Source organism: Papio anubis, chromosome 20 (assembly GCF_008728515.1).
Source record: "Papio anubis isolate 15944 chromosome 20, Panubis1.0, whole genome shotgun sequence".
Taxonomy (NCBI): domain Eukaryota; kingdom Metazoa; phylum Chordata; class Mammalia; order Primates; family Cercopithecidae; genus Papio; species Papio anubis.
The window spans coordinates 34699333-34717085 of record NC_044995.1 but is presented as its reverse complement, the minus strand read 5'-3'; the positions used below and the strand labels follow the sequence as shown (position 1 = coordinate 34717085).

General features: G+C 50.5%; 1 protein-coding gene across 2 annotated transcripts; it reads right to left on the bottom strand.

Annotated features, from left to right (window-relative positions):
• Positions 1-474: 474 nt before the first annotated feature.
• TMEM221 (transmembrane protein 221) lies at positions 475-13871 on the bottom strand. Of its 2 annotated transcripts, XM_009199629.4 has the most exons (4): positions 13299-13864; positions 10482-10567; positions 1660-1890; positions 475-1007 (listed from the first exon to the last, which is right to left on the bottom strand). In XM_009199629.4, exons 1-4 carry the CDS (start codon positions 13616-13618, stop codon positions 946-948), a joined length of 699 nt encoding a protein of 232 aa, XP_009197893.1. In that variant the 5' UTR covers positions 13619-13864; the 3' UTR covers positions 475-945. The 2 variants fall into 2 exon arrangements, with proteins under 2 accessions (XP_009197893.1, XP_003919243.1); XM_003919194.5 differs by having other exon boundaries at positions 475-1890; positions 13299-13871.
• Positions 13872-17753: the final 3882 nt, after the last annotated feature.

Below are 17753 nucleotides of genomic sequence, written 5' to 3'. Positions count from 1 at the left end.
AAAACTCCATCTCATAAATATTGTTTAAAGGCCAGGAGCAGTGGCTCACACCTGTAATCCCAGCACTTTGGGAGGCCGAGGCAGGGGGATCACCTGAGGTCAGGAGTTCGAGATCAGCCCGGCCAACATGGTGAAACCTGTCTCTACTAAAAATACAAAAATTAGCCAGGCATGGTGGCGGGCGCCTGTAATCCCAGCTACTCGGGAGGCTGAGGCAGGAGACTCACTTGAACCTGGGAGACGGAGGTTGCAGTGAGCCTAGATCATGCCACTGCACTCCCACCTGGGAGACAGAGCAAGACTCCGTCTCAAACCAAAACCAAACATAAACAACTGGTGGAGCACACGTCCCAGACTGGGGACTACAAGGGGCATGGCCTGGCGCTCACTCTTGCCCTTCCCTTCCCCGATCCAAGTCCCACCCATGGGCCTGGGCTTGGCCAGGCGGCACAATTGAATATTGAGTAACACACAGATAGTGAACATCGGAGTTTATTTGTGGGTTGTGCAAGACAGGAGACCTTTGGAGACCCCTCTGTTATTTCCTTGAGCCCCAGGAACTACCCATGTCTACACCCCAAGCAGCAGCAGCATGAGAACAATTAACACGCATCGAGGACCTATTGTGTGGGGGTCCCCAGAATGCCTTACATGAAGTCATGTGTCTCGTCTGAGCCCTTGGAGACAGGGCCACTTCTTGTCCCCATATTACAGATGAGGAAACTGAGGCACAAAGCGGCTAAGCCCTCAGCCATGAGTCCACAGCCAGGAACCTGGGTCCAGCCCTCCAGCCGTGCCTCTGGCCCTGGGCTGCTCCAAGCTTGGCACACATGGGTTTGAAATGTTCACAGCCCAAGGGGGCGCAGCGGATTTTGCAGAGTCTGAGATTTGCATATCAGCAGCCTGGCGATTACGGGGTTCAGGTGAGGATCCTGGCTCTGGTGCTCAGTCCTGGCCGTGGGCCCCCTGGTGAGTCACTGCCTCTCTTGGGGCCTCGGTTTCCTCATCTGTAAAATGGATGGAGACACTTAGAGAATCACTGCCTAAGCCCCCTGCTCCCCTTCTACCAATAACAGAATCTCATCCATCTGGATAGCCACATTTCCCAGCCTCCCCTGCAGCAAGGTGTGGCCATTTCGCTCTGTTCTGGCCAGTGGGATATAAAATGAAGGGTTTCAAGGCTTCCTGGGGAGACTTCCAGGAGACACCCAGCCAGTGCTGGCCTCTGACTTTCCCTCAGAATGAGGAGGTGAAGGCTGGAGCTCTGGCAACTATTTTGTGCCATGAGGCAACCTTGAGGACAAAAGCTAAGTATGCAATAAAATGAGAGAAAAATCAAGTCCTACTGCTACTGCAGCTGAACCTGAACCTATCTGTATGGTATCCTTTTCTTACACCAGGTCTCTATTCCTTATCCCTGGGCTCACACCAGTGTAGAGTCCTTCCCCGTGCTCCCTGGTCTATGGCCTAGCATTCGACGCATCTCATGGGTAACCCCGTCCCAGTGCCCCAGGCCGGACAGTGTCCGGTGCATTCGGGTTGCAGGCAGGCTGCTCTCCCAGCCTCCCCCCAGGGCTGCAGGTGCTGTGGCAGTGGCCATGGACACAAAGGGGTCCCCAGGCTCTGGACAGCTTGAATAGGGGGTCCGACGATGGATACCCTGCTGAGGCTGAGCTCTGGGGCTGGCCTTGGAGACTTCAGCAGGGCGGGTGAGGTCATCTTCAAAGGATGGCGGGGACAACTCATGGAGCCCACGGCGGGTGGCCCGAGCAGCCCGGAGGAGAGTGTGGGTCAGCACAGCCACCAGAACCAGGGCGCCCGAGCCGAGGATGGAAGCGGCTGCTGCGCCTGTCTCGATCTCGAAAAGTAGCAAGGCATAGATGGACAGTGCTGTGGAAGGAAACGACTCTCATTTATTCACTCAACAAACATTTGCCCTCCAAGCCCTCAGGGAGTTCTTGCTCACAGGGAGAAATCATGAAAAACCCTGCCACGGGACTGGAACATAGACTAGGCATCTAATTCTCCCACATCCCACACGTGCATCATCATCACATCCATTTTACAGAGAAGAAAGCTGGGGCCCAGAGAGGTTAGGAGACTCTTCAAAGCCATACAGTCAGGAAGTGACAGAGGTGGGATTTTAACCCAGGCTGGTCGGCTCCAGAGTCTGTGCTCTGAGGCACAGGTCTGCCTCCAAAGAAGACAACAGAAAGAGACTCATTTCAGCAGCTGTGGGCAGGGGCTTCCCTGAGGAGGAGCTATCTGAGCTGAGACCCTGGGGGAAGAAGTAGCAGCTTCTGGGATTGCTGAGGAGGATGACGGCTGCAGGGGACACAGCAAGTGCAGAGGTCCTGAGGTGGAAACGCCCGAGTGTCTGAGGCTCAGAAGAAAACAAAACGGGTTCTGGCCGGGCTCAGTGGCTCACGCCTGTAATCCTAACATTTTGGGAGGCTGAGGCGGGTGGATCACTTGAGGTCAGGAGTTCGAGACCAGCCTGGGCAACATGGTGAAACCCTCTCTCTACAAAAAAATACAAAACTTAGCTGGGCATCGTGGCGGATGCCTGTAATCCCAGCTCCTCGGGAGGCTGAAGCAAGAGAATTGCTTGAGCCTGGGAGATGGAGGCTGCAGTGAGCCGAGATCGCACCACTGCACTCCAGTCTGGGCAACAGAGTGAGATTCAGTCTCAACAACAATAACAACAACAAAAGATAAATAGGTTGTGATGTAACTGGAGAAGAGAGGTGGGGGAGAGATAGAGGAGTTAAGGAAGGAGTGGATGTTGGGGACCAGATGGGGGTGGAGGCCTCTTCTTCCTCTTCTTCCTCTTCTTCCCTTCCTCCTCTTCCTCCTCTTCCTCCTCCTCCATCTTCTTCTTCCTCTTCCTCCTCCTCCTCCTCCTTCTTCTCCTTCTTGTCCTTCTTCCTTCTTCGTTCGTCTTCCTTCTTGTTCTTCTTGTTCTTCTTCCTTCTTCTTTTTTTTTTTTTTTAAAAATGTTTTTTAGTAGAGATGGGGTTTCACCATGTTAGCCAGGATGGTCTCGATCTCCTGACCTCAAGTGATCCACCCGCCTCGGCCTCCCAAAGTGCTGGGATTACAGGCGTAAGCCACCGCGCCCAGCCCTCTTCCTTCTTCTCCTTCTTTTTTTTTTCTTGAGACAGGGTCTCGCTCTGTCACCCCAGATTGGAAGGCAGTGGCTTGGCTACGGCTCACTGCCACCTCAACCTCCCCAGGCTCAGGTGAGTCTCCCACCTCAGCCTCCTGAGTAGGTGGGACTACAGGTGCACGCCACCATGCCTGGCTAATTTTTGTTTTATTTTGTTTTGTTTTTGTTTCTTGTTTTTTTTTTTTTTTTTTTGAGACAGAATCTTGCTCTGTCACCTAGGCTGGAGTGCAGGGGTGTGACCTCTGCTCACTGCAACCTCTGCTTCCTGGGTTCAAGTGATTCTCATGCCTCAGCCTCCCAAGTAGCTGGGATTACAGGCACCCGCCACCACGCTCGGCTAATTGTTGTATTTTTAGTAGAAACAGGGTTTCACCATGTTGGCCAAGCTGGTCTCGAACCCCTGATCTCAGGTGATCTGCCTGCCTCAGCCTTCCAAAGTGCTGGGATTACAGGCATGAGTCATGGTGCCCAGACTAATTTTTGCATTTTTAGTAGAGACAGGGTTTCGCCTTGTTGCCCAGGCTGGTCTCCAATTCCTGAGCTCAAGTGATCCTCTCGCCTTGGCCTCCCAAGAGGGCTGGGATTACAGGCATGAGCCACTGTGCCCCACCATGTTTTCTTCTAAGAGCAATGAGTAGGGGGATTTTGGAGCTGGAGAGTAATGGGACCTGCTCTCTCTCCCTTTTTTTTTTTTTGAGATGGAGTTCCGCTCTTGTTGCGCAGGCTGCAGTGCAGTGGCGCAATCTCAGCTCACTGCAACCTCTGCCTCTCGGGTTCAAGCAATTCTCCTGCCTCAGCCTCTCGAGTAACTGGGATTACAGGCATGCACCACCATGCCTGGCTAATTTTGCATTTTTAGTAGAGACGGGGATTTCACCATGTTGGTCAGGCTGGTCCCGAACTCCTGACCTCAGGTGATCCACGTGCCTTGGCCTCCCAAAGTGCTGGGATTACAGGCGTGAGTCACTGTGCCCAGCCACCTGCTCTATCTCTTAAGAAGCCTCCCTAGCCAGGCACGGTGGCTCACGCCTGTAATCCCAGCACTTTGGGAGGCCAAGGTGGGTGGATCACGAGGTCAGGAGATTGAGACCATCCTGGTTAACACGGTGAAACCCCATCTCTATTAAAAATACAAAAAAATTAGCCGGGCGTGATGGGGCGTGCCTGTAGTCCCAGCTACTCGGGAGGCTGAGGCAGGAGAATGGTGTGAACCCGGGAGGCGGAGCTTGCAGTGAACCGAGATCATGCCACTGCACTCTAGCCTGGGTGACAGAGCGAGACTCCGTCTTAAAAAAAAAAGAACCATCCCTGTTGGTGGAATACCCATATGAGGGAATATGATGCAGCATGTAAGGAATGAGGCACCCTTCCATTCTACAATGTGGATGAAACAGGAAAACATGATGCTGAGTGAGAGAAGCCAGATGCAAATAGCCACAGAGTGTGAGGTGTCATTGATCTGAAACGTACAGAACAGGCAAATACCAGCTGGGCGCAGTGGCTCATGCTTGTAATCCCAGCACTTTGGGAGGCTGAGGTGGGTGGATCACCTGAAGTCACGTGTTGGAGAACAACCTGACCAACATGGTGAAACCCGGTCTCTACTAAAAATACAAAAATTAGCTGGGCGTGGTGGCGCGTGCCTGTAATCCCAGCTACTTGGGAGACTGAGGCAGGAGAATCGCTTGAATCTGAGAGGTGGAGGTTGCAGTGAGCTGAGATCGTGCTGCTGCACTGCACCCTGGGCGACAAAGCAAGACGCTGTCTCAAGAAAAAAAAAAAAAAAAAAAAAACAACAAGCAAATCCATAGACAGACAGTAGATTAGTGGCTGCCAGGGATGAGGAAGGGGGAATGGGGAGTGATTGCTAATGGGGACAGCGTTTCCTGTTGGGTGATTAAAATATTCTGGAACCAGATAGTAGCGATAGTTGCCTAAGACTGTGAATGTGCTAAATCCCACTGAATTGTACACTTCAAAGTGGTTAAAGGTTGGGCGAGGTGGGTCACACCTGTAATCCCAGCACTTTTGGAAGCTGAGGTGAGAGGTTGCTTGAGGCCAGGAGTTCGACACCAGCTCAGGCAACATAGATAGACCAGTCTCTACAAAAAATAAGAAACTATCCAGGAATGGCAGTGCTTGCCTAGTTGTGGGGCTGAGGCAGAAGAATTGCTTGAGCCCAGGATATGGAGGCTGCAGTGAGCTATGATCACACCACTGCACTCCAGCCTGGGTAACAGAGCAAGACCCTGCCTCAAAAAATAGAAATAAAATACACTGGTTAAAATGCTAATTTTTTTTTTTTTTTTGAGACAGAGTCTTGCTCTGTTGCCCAGGCTGGAGTGCAGTGGCATGATCTTGGCTCATTGCAAGCTCCGCCTCCCGGGTTCATGCCATTCTCCTACCTCAGACTCCCAAGTAACTGGGACTACAGGTGCCCGCCATCACGTCCGGCTAAGTTTTGTATTTTTAGTAGAGACGGAGTTTCACTTTGTTAGCCAGGTTGGTCTCAATCTCCTGACCTCATGATCCGCCTGCCTCGGCTTCCCAAAGTGCTGGGATTACAAGTGGCAGCCACTGCGCCCGGCCTAAAGTGGTAATGTTTTGGTTATGTGTACTTTGCCACAATGAAACTGCAACTTAACTGGGTATGGTGGTGCACACCTGTAGTTCCAGCTTCTTGGATTGGGAGACTGAGGCAGGAGGATTGCTTGAGCCAGGAGTTCAAGTCCAGCCTGGGCTACACAGCAAGACCCTGTCTCTAAACAAACAAAACCAGAAACACCTCCAGCAACTCAGCTCTCAGGGTCCTGTATCTCTGTCTGTCTCTGCCTGGGGTGGGGGTGAGGGTCAGGGTGGGGGAGCCAGCCTCTGCTGCCTACTGTCCGGTGCCCACAGGTTTGCCACGCCCCAGGCTTGGGGGACATTGTGAGAGATTCACAGCCTCTCTCTGGCCTCAGTTAGCCAATGTGAATAAGAAGGGACCTTGAGGGACCAGGTGTGGTGGCTCATGCCAGTAACCCCAGCACTTTGGGAGGCTGAGGTGGGCGGATCACTTGAGGCCAGGAGTTTGAGACCAGCCTGGCCAACATGGTAAAACCCTGTCTCTGCTAAAGATACAAAAATTAGCTGGGCGTGATGGTGGACTCCTGTAATCCTGGGTACTTGGGAGGCTGAGGTAGGAGAATGGCTTGAACCTGGGAGGTGGTGGTTGCAGTGAGCTGGGATCACTCCGCTGGGTTCCAGCCTGGGCAACACAGCAAGACTCCCTCTCAGAGAAAAAAAACAAAAACAAAAACAAATAAAGGAAGGGACTTTGAGGACCTGCGCTAGCTAGCCCTCCATCAGCCTCTCCAGCATACAGTTGGCACCATTCTTAGTGGTGGTGCATCATAGGTCGTTTAGCAGCTTTTTTTTTTTTTTTTTTTTTTTTTTTTGAGACAGAGTCTCGCTGTGCTCCCAGGCTGGAGTGCAGTGGCGTGATCTCGGCTCACTGCAAGCTCCGCCTCCCGGGTTCACGCCATTCTCCCGCCTCAGCCTCCCAAGTAGCTGAGACTACAGGCGCCCGCCACCACGCCCGGCTAGTTTTTTTTTTTTGTATTTTTAGTAGAGACGGGGTTTCACCATGTTAGCCAGGATAGTCTTGATCTCCTGACCTCGTGATCCACCCGCCTCGGCCTCCCAAAGTGCTGGGATTACAGGCTTGAGCCACCGCGCCCGGCCCGTTTAGCAGCTTTTACCCACTAGATGTCAGTAGCATCCCACCCTCAACTCTGTGGCGACCACCAAAAATGTCTCTAGGTAGTGATAAAAGTCCTCTGAGGCCAGAATCAGTCTCAGTGGGGAATCCCTGGTCTGGTCCCTATCTCTACACTGCGGAGTGGATTTGGGATCACTGACCCACTTTGGCATCAGTGAGGTCCTCATTGGGCCAAGCTCAGCCAATCAGAGCATTAATTGCTTCCCATGATGTTAGTGATTGGTGTAGGAATATTACATGGCCCAAGCTCAGCCTATCAGAGTCAGCCCTGAGACTTTAGCTTGGGCTATTGGGACAGATACATTTTCCTGCAGTGTCTCGGGTATTGGTAGGAGAGGGGCCCAGAACACAAGGGGGACTTTTTTTTTTTTGGCACTTTCCAGGCTGTTTATACACATTCTCTGGCTCTGTACTGTTGCTTTGGAAGATATCACACTGCATGATGTCCGACATATGAAAGCAAGGCCAAGGACATTTTTCTTTTGCTGGAAACATTTTGAAAGGGATTTTGTAATTATTCCTTTAGTTCTAGCTAGCAATGAATGGATGATTGGTTGGATGTGCTTAGGAATTCTTGCTGAATGAGGTCACCTAGCCTCAAAAACAATCTAAATGGGAGGTGAATGAATTCTCAATTTTACGCTTAGTGAGGCTGACATAATGTTACCTTTTTTTTTTTCTTTTGTAATTGTTCTTGTATTTTAGAATGTGGAGATCTTATTCCCTAGGTCTTTAATATTTCTGTTGGCCTGTGCAAAGACTCATGGCTCCAGGCATCGTGTCAAAAGTGCTTACAGATAGAGTCAACTTTCTCAGAGAGATGCCCACTCAGGGAACAGCAGATGAAGAGGTGAAGTGACAAGCATTTCTGTTTCTTTTTTCTTTTATTATCATTTTTGAGACGGAGTCTCGCTCTGTCACCCAGGCTGTGCAGTGGCACGATCTCAGCTCACTGCAACCTCCACCTCGTGGGTTCAAGTGATTCTCCTGCCTTCAGCCTCCTGAGTAGCTGGGACTACAGGCACGAGCCACCATGCCTGGCTAATTTCTTTCTTTTCTTTTCTTTTTCTTTTTTTTTTTGAGACGGAGTCTCGCTCTATTGCCCAGGCAGGAGTGCAGTGGCGTGATCTCGACTCACTGCAACATCCACCTCCCAGATTCAAACAATTCTCCTGCCCCAGCCTCTGGAGTAGCTGGGATTACAGGGGTGTGCCCCGATGGTTGGCTAATTTTTGTATTTTTAGTAGAGATGGGGTTTCACCATGTTGGCCAGGCTGGTCTCAAACTCCTGACCTTAAGTGATCCACCCGCCTCGGCCTCCCAAAGTGCTGGAATTACAGGTGCGAGCCACCACACCCAGCTGAGAGGCATTTCTGATAACCTAATTTGAGTACCTGGATCCAGCCGCACCTGAGGCCAACTTCCCTGATAATTTCAGATGCACAAGTCATCCATTCCTTCTCCTTTTTCTAAAAAAAACTACCTCTGGAGCATTTCATTTTTTTTTTTTTTTTTTGAGACGGAGGCTCGCTCTGTCGCCCAGGCTGGAGTACAGTGGCCAGATCTCAGCTCACTGCAAGCTCCGCCTCCCGGGTTTATGCCATTCTCCTGCCTCAGCCTCCCGAGTAGCTGGGACTACAGGCGCCCACCACCTCGCCCGGCTAGTTTTTTGTATTTTTTAGTAGAGACGGGGTTTCACCGTGTTAGCCAGGATGGTCTCGATCTCCTGACCTCGTGATCCGCCCGTCTCGGCCTCCCAAAGTGCTGGGATTACAGGCTTGAGCCACCGCGCCCGGCCTGGAGCATTTCATTAAGTCAAACAACAAAAGTTATGCAGCGTTCCGTGCACTTCGTATATATAAATTCCCACAGTGAACCTTAGGCTCACATCTCATTAAAAATATTTTAAATATGTCTTTTTATTTATTTATTTTTTGAGATGAAGTTTCACTCTGTCGCCCAGGCTGGAGGGCAGTTGCGTGATCTCAGCCACCTCTCAGGTTCAAGCGATTCTTCCACCTCAGCCTCCCGAGTAGCTGGGATTACAGGCACCTGCCACCAGGTCTAGCTAATTTTTTTGAATTTTTCATAGAGGGGGGATTTCAGCATGTTGGCCAGGATGGTCTTAAACTCCTACCCTCAAGTGATTCACCCACTTCAGCCTCCCAAAGTGCTGGGATTACAGGCGTGAGTCACCACACCCAGGCTAAATATCTTTTTAAACTTCTATTTTTCTATGGTGGGACTATAAAAAAAACAGTAATAGCAAATCCTGTTTCTCATTCAGTGGGATATTTTTTCTTCCTGTAAATCAGATTGTTTACAGGGCTGGCAGGGACTTATATATGATTCAGCGTTGAGTCCCCAGCATCATCAACACATTTGTTTCAAGATTAAAACAAATATAAGGCATTAGGAGTCTCTTGAAAGACACTTAATGATTTGGTTCCTTTACCAGCCCGGATGGATGAAGAAAGTTGATTGAAGAAAAGTTATTATAAATCAGGAAGGAAGGACAGTGTGGAACATTCTGGCATCTGGGGTATCCTTTTTTTTTTTTTTTAATTGTCTCAAGCCATTTTTGAGCTGGAGATTGATATTTGTAACCAAAACAGCTTTCACTCATTCCAACCTGTAAAATGCTTTTTTTTTTTTTGAGACAGAGTTTTGCCCTTGTTGCCCAGGCTGGAGTGCAGTGGCGTGATCTTGGCTCACTGCAACCTCTGCCTCCAGGGTTCAAGTGATTCCTCTGCCTCAGCCTCCTGAGTAGCTGAGAATACAGGCGCCCGCCACCATGCCTGGCTAATTTTTTTGTATTTTTAGTAGAGACGGGGTTTCACCATGTTGGCCAGGCTGGTCTCGAACTCCTGACCTCAGGTGATCCACTGGCCTCAGGCCTTCAGAGTGCTGGGATTATAGGCGTGAGCCACTGCGCCTGGCCAAAATGCTATCTTTAGACACCACCCAGGCCATGAAAATTTTTGTTCAAACAAATGTATAAAACTGATGAATCAGAAGTGTTCTGATGACAACTAGCATTTGTGGAGTCCCTACTGGAGTCAGATGCCATCCACGGGCTTTTTTTTTTTTTTTTAATGAGACAGGGTCTCGCTGTATCACCCAGGCTGGAGTGCGATGCAGTGGTGCAATCATGGCTCACTGCAGCCTCAACCTTCTGGGCTTAGGTGATCCTCCCACCTTAGCCTCCTGAGTAGCTGGGACTACAGGTGTGTACCACCACACCAAGCCTAAGTCTCCCAAATTGCTGGGATATAGATGTGAGGCACTATCCCTGGTCCTATGGGCTTTCATGAGGATTAAATCTCAGAATCTCCTCAAGTGGTTCTGTGAGGTAAAGACAGTTATTCCCATTGTACTGATGAGGAAATCAAGGCACAGAGAGAATTTGCCCAAGGCACCAAAGCAAGGAAGTGTCAGAGCCTGGAGCTGAACTCAAGGAGACTGTCTGCGGAGTTGATCCCAGTTAGGGGACCATTGCTGCTCTCTACCCAACCCCGGATCCTATGCCCCACGTTCTATTTCAGCACACACCTGCTAAGTAGACAGAGATCCCACAGCAGAAAAGGCCAAGGGCCACGTGTCTGAGGAGGCGGCAGTCATAGAGAAACCAGTCCGACCTGGAATGAAGGGAAGCAGGAAGATAAAGGGTTCAGGAAGTGGAGCTGGTGGTGGGAGGTCAGTGAGGACAGGGAGGGAGAGCAGCTTAAATGAGACAAGGACCCAGCTTTCAGGGACCCAAAATCTATGAGTACCTAACCATCATCCATCTACTCACCCACCCATTTATATCCATTTACTTATCCACTCTCCATCTATCCATCTATTCATCCATCAACTCATCCATCCATCAGCCCATCCATCCATCTGTCCACCCATTTATCCATTCATCCATTTATCCACCCATTCATCCATCTGTCCACTCATCCATTCATCCACCCATCCATACATCCGCCCATTCACCCATCCATCCACTTATCCATCCATCCATCCATCCACCCACCCACTTATCCATCCATCTATCCATCCATCTATCCATCCACTTATCCATCCATCAACCAGTCATCCATCCACTCATTCATTCACCCATCCACTTATCAATTCATTCATCCATCCACTTATCTATCTATCCATCAGCCCCATCCATTCATCCATCCATACAATCATTTAGATATCCACCATCCACCTATCTGATATCAATCCATTTATCTATGCTCCATCCATCCACCCATCCATTTTTCCAAGTCAGTGTCCACCATCCATTTACCATCCATATTCATTGATTATTCGACCAGCACTCATATACAGCTTTCCATTCATTTAACCATGTGCTATTAACCCATCCATCCATTCATTTAAACACCCTCCGCTATCCTATCTATCCCTCACCCACCCATCCACTGGTCATCCATCTCCCATTCACTATCCATCCACCCCTCATCCATCCATCCATCCCTCCTTCCTTCCATCCATCCACCATCTATTCTCTTTCCCCTATAATCCATCTATATACATGAGTCCACTCAAACACCCAACACTCAGGAAGCAGCTATGTGCAGATACTTGCTGCACACCTGGCTTCCATTATTTTACAGACCACAAGCTTCTTTGAGAGATGAGGAAACTGAGTTTCACGTGCTGTTATTGATGGTACAAACAGCGACCCCAAGAGGTGAGACTGATTGAGGAGGAAACGGAGGCTCTGAGAGCTTCCATCCTCACTCAGCTCCCACCAGTATAATGAAAGTGGACGCCTTCCCTTCCTTCCCTCCTGTCCCCTTTTCAGCACAGTGGCTAGAGGTGGTCATTAAAAACCTAAATCAGATCACCTTCCTCCTCACTCACAACTCTCCTACGCAGGAGAAATCCCAAAGTCCTATCCCCTCTCTATCCCATCTCTCTTCTTTCCTTCTCAGCATTCATTATCATCTGCTATTATTATTATTAGAGATGGGGTCTCACTATGTTGCCCAAACTAGAGCGCAGTGGTTATTCATAAGCATGATCATGGCTCACTGCAGCCTCGACCTCCTGGGCTCAAGAGATCCTCTTGCCTCAGCCTCTCAAGTATATGGAACTACAGGCATGCACCACCACACCTAGCTAATTATTATTTTTTTCTTTTTGTACAGGGAAGGTCTTGCTATATTACCCAGGCTGGTCTCAAATTCCTGGCCTCCCAGCACTTTGGGAGGCCAAGGTGGGTGGATCATTTGAGGTTAGGAGTTCGAGACCAGCCTGGCCAACATGGTGAAACCCCACCTCCACTAAAAATACAAAAATTAGCTGGCTGTGGTGGTGCGCACCTGTAATTCCAGCTACTCGGGAAGCTGAGGTGGGAGAATCGCTTGAACCCGAGAGGTGGTAGGCTGCAGTGAACCAAAATAGCGCCACTGCACTCCAGCCTGGGTGACAGAGCAAGACTCTGTCTCAAAAAAAAAAAAAAAAAAAAAAAAAATTCCTGGCCTCAAATGAATCCTCCTGCCTCTGCCTCCCAAAGTGCTGGGATTGCAGGTGTGAACGATCACGCCTGGCTCTTGTTATGTTTCCTTATTTTCTGTGACTCCATGAGAGCAGGTCTGGGTCCACTTGGTCCCTGCTGTGTCTCTGATGCCCCGAGCCAGACCCACCCCCCTGCAGGCAGGCGCCCAACACATGTTTGCTGACCCATGGGACCCATGCATTTCATTGTCCCTTGGGTGGAAGGTATGTGGTCTGAATAGGATCTACCCCAGTAGTGGAAGTTCTCATCTGCTCAATTTCACAGAATTCTGGTTTAGAATTTGGGCTCCTCTCCCCCGACATTCTGGAGGGAAACACTACCATGTGGGACAGCGGGGTCCTCAGCTCAAGGAGGGTTCCTCCTTCTGCAACCACTGCCCCTGATAGAGGTCCCTCAATGAGCACATCCCTGAGTTCAGGTCCCTGAGGAAGGAACTCAATTTCAGGCCAGGACACAGGCTCTGGCTGGCTCTACCCAGAACCAAGTTCAAGTCCAGCACTCTCCCGCCCCCTACCCACTTTCAAGCCAGACAGCCTTAGAGTTCAGCCTCCCCTGTTTGAGATCCAGGTAAGCTGATCCTGGACCCTCTTTGAGCCTCAGTTTCCTCATCTGCAAAACGGGAGACACAGCAGTGGTTGCGCCTGCCGCAAAATTTAACAAATATAGAATGGAGGGAGGGAGGGAGGAAGAGAGGAAAGGAGGGAGGCAGAGATGCACGGAGTGGTGGGGAGAGGGAAGTGGGGAGGGAAGCTGTCCCCCCAGCCTGAGGCCAAAAGAGGGAAAGAGGCTCATCCAGGTTCACCCAGCCCCCAGCCGGGCCTCCGGGGCGGTGAGGCCGGTCCTCCTACCTCCTGGGGCCAGGCCCCCGCGCCAGCTCGGCGCCCAGGTGGCCACAGAGCGCAGCGAGCAGCAGGCAGGTGAACCCCAGCACCAGCACGAGCGCGGCCAGCGCGGCGGCCAGCGGCAGTAGCGCCCCGGCCGCGTCTTCGGGCAGCCCGGGGCCGGCGCCCAGCTCCTGGCCCAGCCCGTCCGCGCGCAGCCCCCGCAGCTCGGCGCGGCCCGCCTGCAGCTGGAACAGCAGCTGCGCGCCCAGAGCCGTCAGCACGGCCGCCGCGATGCCCAACAGGGTCATTGCGGCCAGCACCCGGCCCCCGTAAGAGCGAGACATGGCGAGGGTTCCCGCTGGCCGGGGGAACAGTTGAGGAATCGAAGTGGTTTTAGGGGGCAGGGGAGTTGGGGGGAGTCCGAGGGTCCCCAGGGGGTCCCCGAGGGGGCGGGGCCGCAGGGAGTGTCTGCAAGTTCGGGGGCTGGGCTGGGGGTCGCCAGATGGACGGGGGCTCTGGGGTGCTGGTCGCAGCGGGGACGCCGAATCTCCGCGAAAACTTGGGACAAAGTCTTTTCTCCTCCCTCCCGGGGCCCCGCGGGCGCCCCCTCTTGGTCCGCTGGGCCTGGCGGGGCGGGGCCTGGCACGGGACACAGGGCGGGGAGGCCCCACGAGGGACTGGATCGCGGGAACCCCACAGCTCTCTAAGTTCAGAAAAGGGCACCACCTCGCCCCCTGCCGCCCTAAGCATCAATTTTATTGTTTAAAACAAGAAAAAGGAGGCCTGGCGCGGTGGTCCTCGCCTGTAATCCCAGCACCTTGGGAGGCCAAGGCAGGCGGATCACAAGGTCAAGAGTTCCAGACCAGCCTGGCCAATACTGTGAAACCCCGTCTCTACTAAAAACACAAAAATTAGCCGAGTGTGGTGGCCGGAGCCTGTAATCCCAGCTACTTGGGAGGCTGAGGCAGGAGAATTGCTTGAACCCAGGAGGCGGAGGTTGCAATGAGCTGAGATCATGCCATAAATAAATAAATAAACAAACAAACAAATAAATAAATTTTAAAAATAAATAAATAAATAAATAAATAAATAAATAAAAAAGAGAAAGGAGGCCGGGCGTGGTGGCTCTCGCCTGCAATCCCAGCACTTTAGGAGTCCGAGGCGGGTGGATCACTTGAGGTCAGGAGTTCAAGACCAGCCTGGCCAACATGGTGAAAAAAAAAAAAATTAGCTGGGCATGGTGGTACATCCCTGTAATCCTAGCTACTTGGGAGGCTGAGGTGGGAGGAATGTTTGAATCAGGGAGGTAGAGGTTGCAATGAGTCGAGATTGCACCACTGCACACTCCAGCCTGGCTGACAGAGTGAGACTCTGTCTAAAAAAAAAAAAAAAAGAGGGAGAGAGAAAGGGCTGGGTGAGGTGGTACATGCCTGTAATCCCAGCACTTTGGGAGGCTGAGGCAGGAGGATGGCTTGAGCCCAGGAGTTTGAGACCAGCCTGGACAACATAGCCAGACCTCATCTCTACAAGAAATAAGGAAGTTAGCCTGGTGTGGTGGCGCAGGCCTGTGGACCCAGCTACTTTAGGGACTGAGACAGGAGGATCGCTTGAGCCCAGGAGGTCAAGGCTGCAGTGAGCTGAGATCACATCACTGCACTCCAGCCTGAGCAACAGAGTGAGGCTGTGTCTCAAAAAAGAAATAACAAACTTTAAAAATTCACTTTTCATTTTATCTCAACCCAGGGACTCTGTCATTGGCTGCGATTTCCCCTCTGCTTACCTCCTTCAAGGCTTTGGGTAAATGTTGCTTCCTCCAGGAGGCTAGGGAGAATCCTGGATCCCTTCCCTAACTGGTCCCCCGTTATTCCCACAGCACTTTAAAAAAATCGAAATGAAACTTACATAACATAAAATGAACCATTTTATTCAGTGGCATTTAGTGTTGTCCAACCATTACCTCTGTCTAGCTCCAAAAGATTTTCATCCCCCCATCCCTATTAGAAGTCACTCCCCATTCCCCCTCCTCAAGCGACTGACAACCATTTATCTACTTCCTGTTTCTGTGGATTTGCCTATTCTGGACATTTCATATCAATGGAGTCATACAAGAGGTGGCATTCTGGCTTCTCTCACTCTGCATCATATACTCAAGGTTCATCCAGGTTGTAGCATGGATCAGTGCCTCATTCCTTTTTATGGCTGTGTAATATTCCATAGCGTGTCTGGAACACACTGTGTTCATCCATTCATCCATTGATGGGTATTTGTGTTGTTGCTTCCTTTTGGTGGAGGTGACTAATGCTGCTATAAATGTGTACGCACAGGTATCTTCTTTTTTTTTTTTTTTTTTTTGAGACGGAGTCTCGCTCTGTCGCCCAGGCTGGAGTGCAGTGGCCGGATCTCAGCTCACTGCAAGCTCCGCCTCCCGGGTTCACGCCATTCTCCGGCCTCAGCCTCCCGAGTAGCTGGGACTACAGGCACCCGCCACCTCGCCCGGCTAGTTTTTGTATTTCTTAGTAGAGACGGGGTTTCACCGTGTTAGCCAGGATGGTCTCGATCTCCTGACCTCGTGATCCGCCCATCTCGGCCTCCCAAAGTGCTGGGATTACAGGCTTGAGCCACCGCGCCCGGCCGCACAGGTATCTTCTTGAGTCACTGCTGTCAACTCTTGTGGGATGTGGACTCCTAGGAGTGGAGTTGCTGAGTCACATAGTTACTCGATTTTAACTCTTTGTGGGACCCTCAAGCTTTTCCATAGCAGCTGAACCATTTTCCATTTCCACCAGCAATGTCTGAGGTTTTTAAAAATAATTTTCTGCACATCCTCCCCAACACGTGTTTCCTTCTGCTTTCCTCCTCTTCCTCCTCCTCCTCCTCCTCCTCCTCCTCTCCTCCTCCTCTCCTCCTCTCCTCCTCCTCCTTCTCCTTCTTCTTCTACTGTTTTTTTTTTTTCATCAAGGCCTTGCTCTGTCACCCAGGCTGGATTGCAGTGGTGTGATCATAGTTCATTATAGCCTTGACCTCCTGGGCTCAAGTGATCTTCCTGCCTCAGCCTCCCCAGGTAGCTGGGACCACAGGCAAGCACAGCATGCCTGGCTAATTTTTAAGCATTTAAAATTTTTTTTTCTTTTTTTTTAGATATGGGGTCTTGCTATGTTGGTCTGGTCTCAAACTCTTTATACTCAAGTGATTCTCTCACCTCAGCCTCCCAAAGTGCTGGGATTACAGGAGTGAACCACCACACCCAGCCTCCTCCTCCCTCATCATAACCATTCTTCCTCTTCTTCCTTTTTTTTTTTTTTTTTTTTTTTTTTGAGATGAACTCACTCTTTTGCCCAGGCTGGAGTGCAGTGGCGAGATCTCGGCTCACTTGCAACCTCCACCTCCCGGGTTCAAGCGATTCTTGCACCTCAGCCTTCCAAGTAGCTGGGATTACAGGTGGCTGCCACAACACTCAGCTAATTTTTGTATTTTTAGTAGAGATGGGGTTTCACCATGTTGGCCAGACTGGTCTCGAACTCCTGGCCTCAAGTGATCTTCCTGCCTCGGCCTCCCAAAGTGTTGGAATTACAGCTGTGAGCCACCATACCCAACCAGTTTTTTAAATGTTTTTGTAGAGTTGGGGTCTTGCTATGTTGGTCTGGTCTCAAACTTCGTATGCCCAAGCTAACCTCTCACCTCAGCCAACCAAAGTTCTGGGGGATTACAGGGGTGAGCCACCACACCCAGCCTCCTCCTCCCTGAAAATAGTCGTTCTGATGCTTATGAAGTAATATCTCATTGTGGTTTTTATTTGCATTTCCCTAATAACTAATGATGTTAAGCATCTTTTCATGGGCTTTTTGACTGTTCATATATCTTCTTTGGAGAAATGTCTATTCAAGTCCTTTCTCCATTTTAATTAATTTTTTGTAGAGATGGGGTCTTGCTATGTTGTCCAGGCTCATCTGGAACTCTTAAGCTCAACTGATCCGCCCACTGGGCCTCCCAAAGTGCTGGGATTACGGGCTTGAGCCACTGCACCTTGCCTGGAATCAATTTTTTTTTTCAGGTTTGAAAATTCTGGGTTTGAAAAGAGTTTGTGGGCCCTGTGCCCTCAGCTTGTAGGTAAAATGGCCCCAAGGAAGTGTATGGGGTGAGGGTGACCCTTCCTTTCCAGGTGGCCTCCTTCTTTGCTGTGTGACTTTGGGCACATCCCTTAACCTCTCTGGGCCTCCTCATCTGTAGCAAGAACCTGTTCCTTCTTTCAATTCATTCATTCATTCATTCATTCATTCATTCATTCATTCATCAGGCCTCAGCCTAACACTCACTTGTTCATCATCACCAGTGTTAGGGTGAATTTTCCATGTTTTCCAGGTAAGGAAAAGTCTCAAATTGAGGGGCGCAGCAATTCATCTGGATCAGGGCTACAGTTTTGCTCCGGGTGGTGGGAATACAGAGATATAAGATACTTTCCTGTATTCATTCGAGGAACAT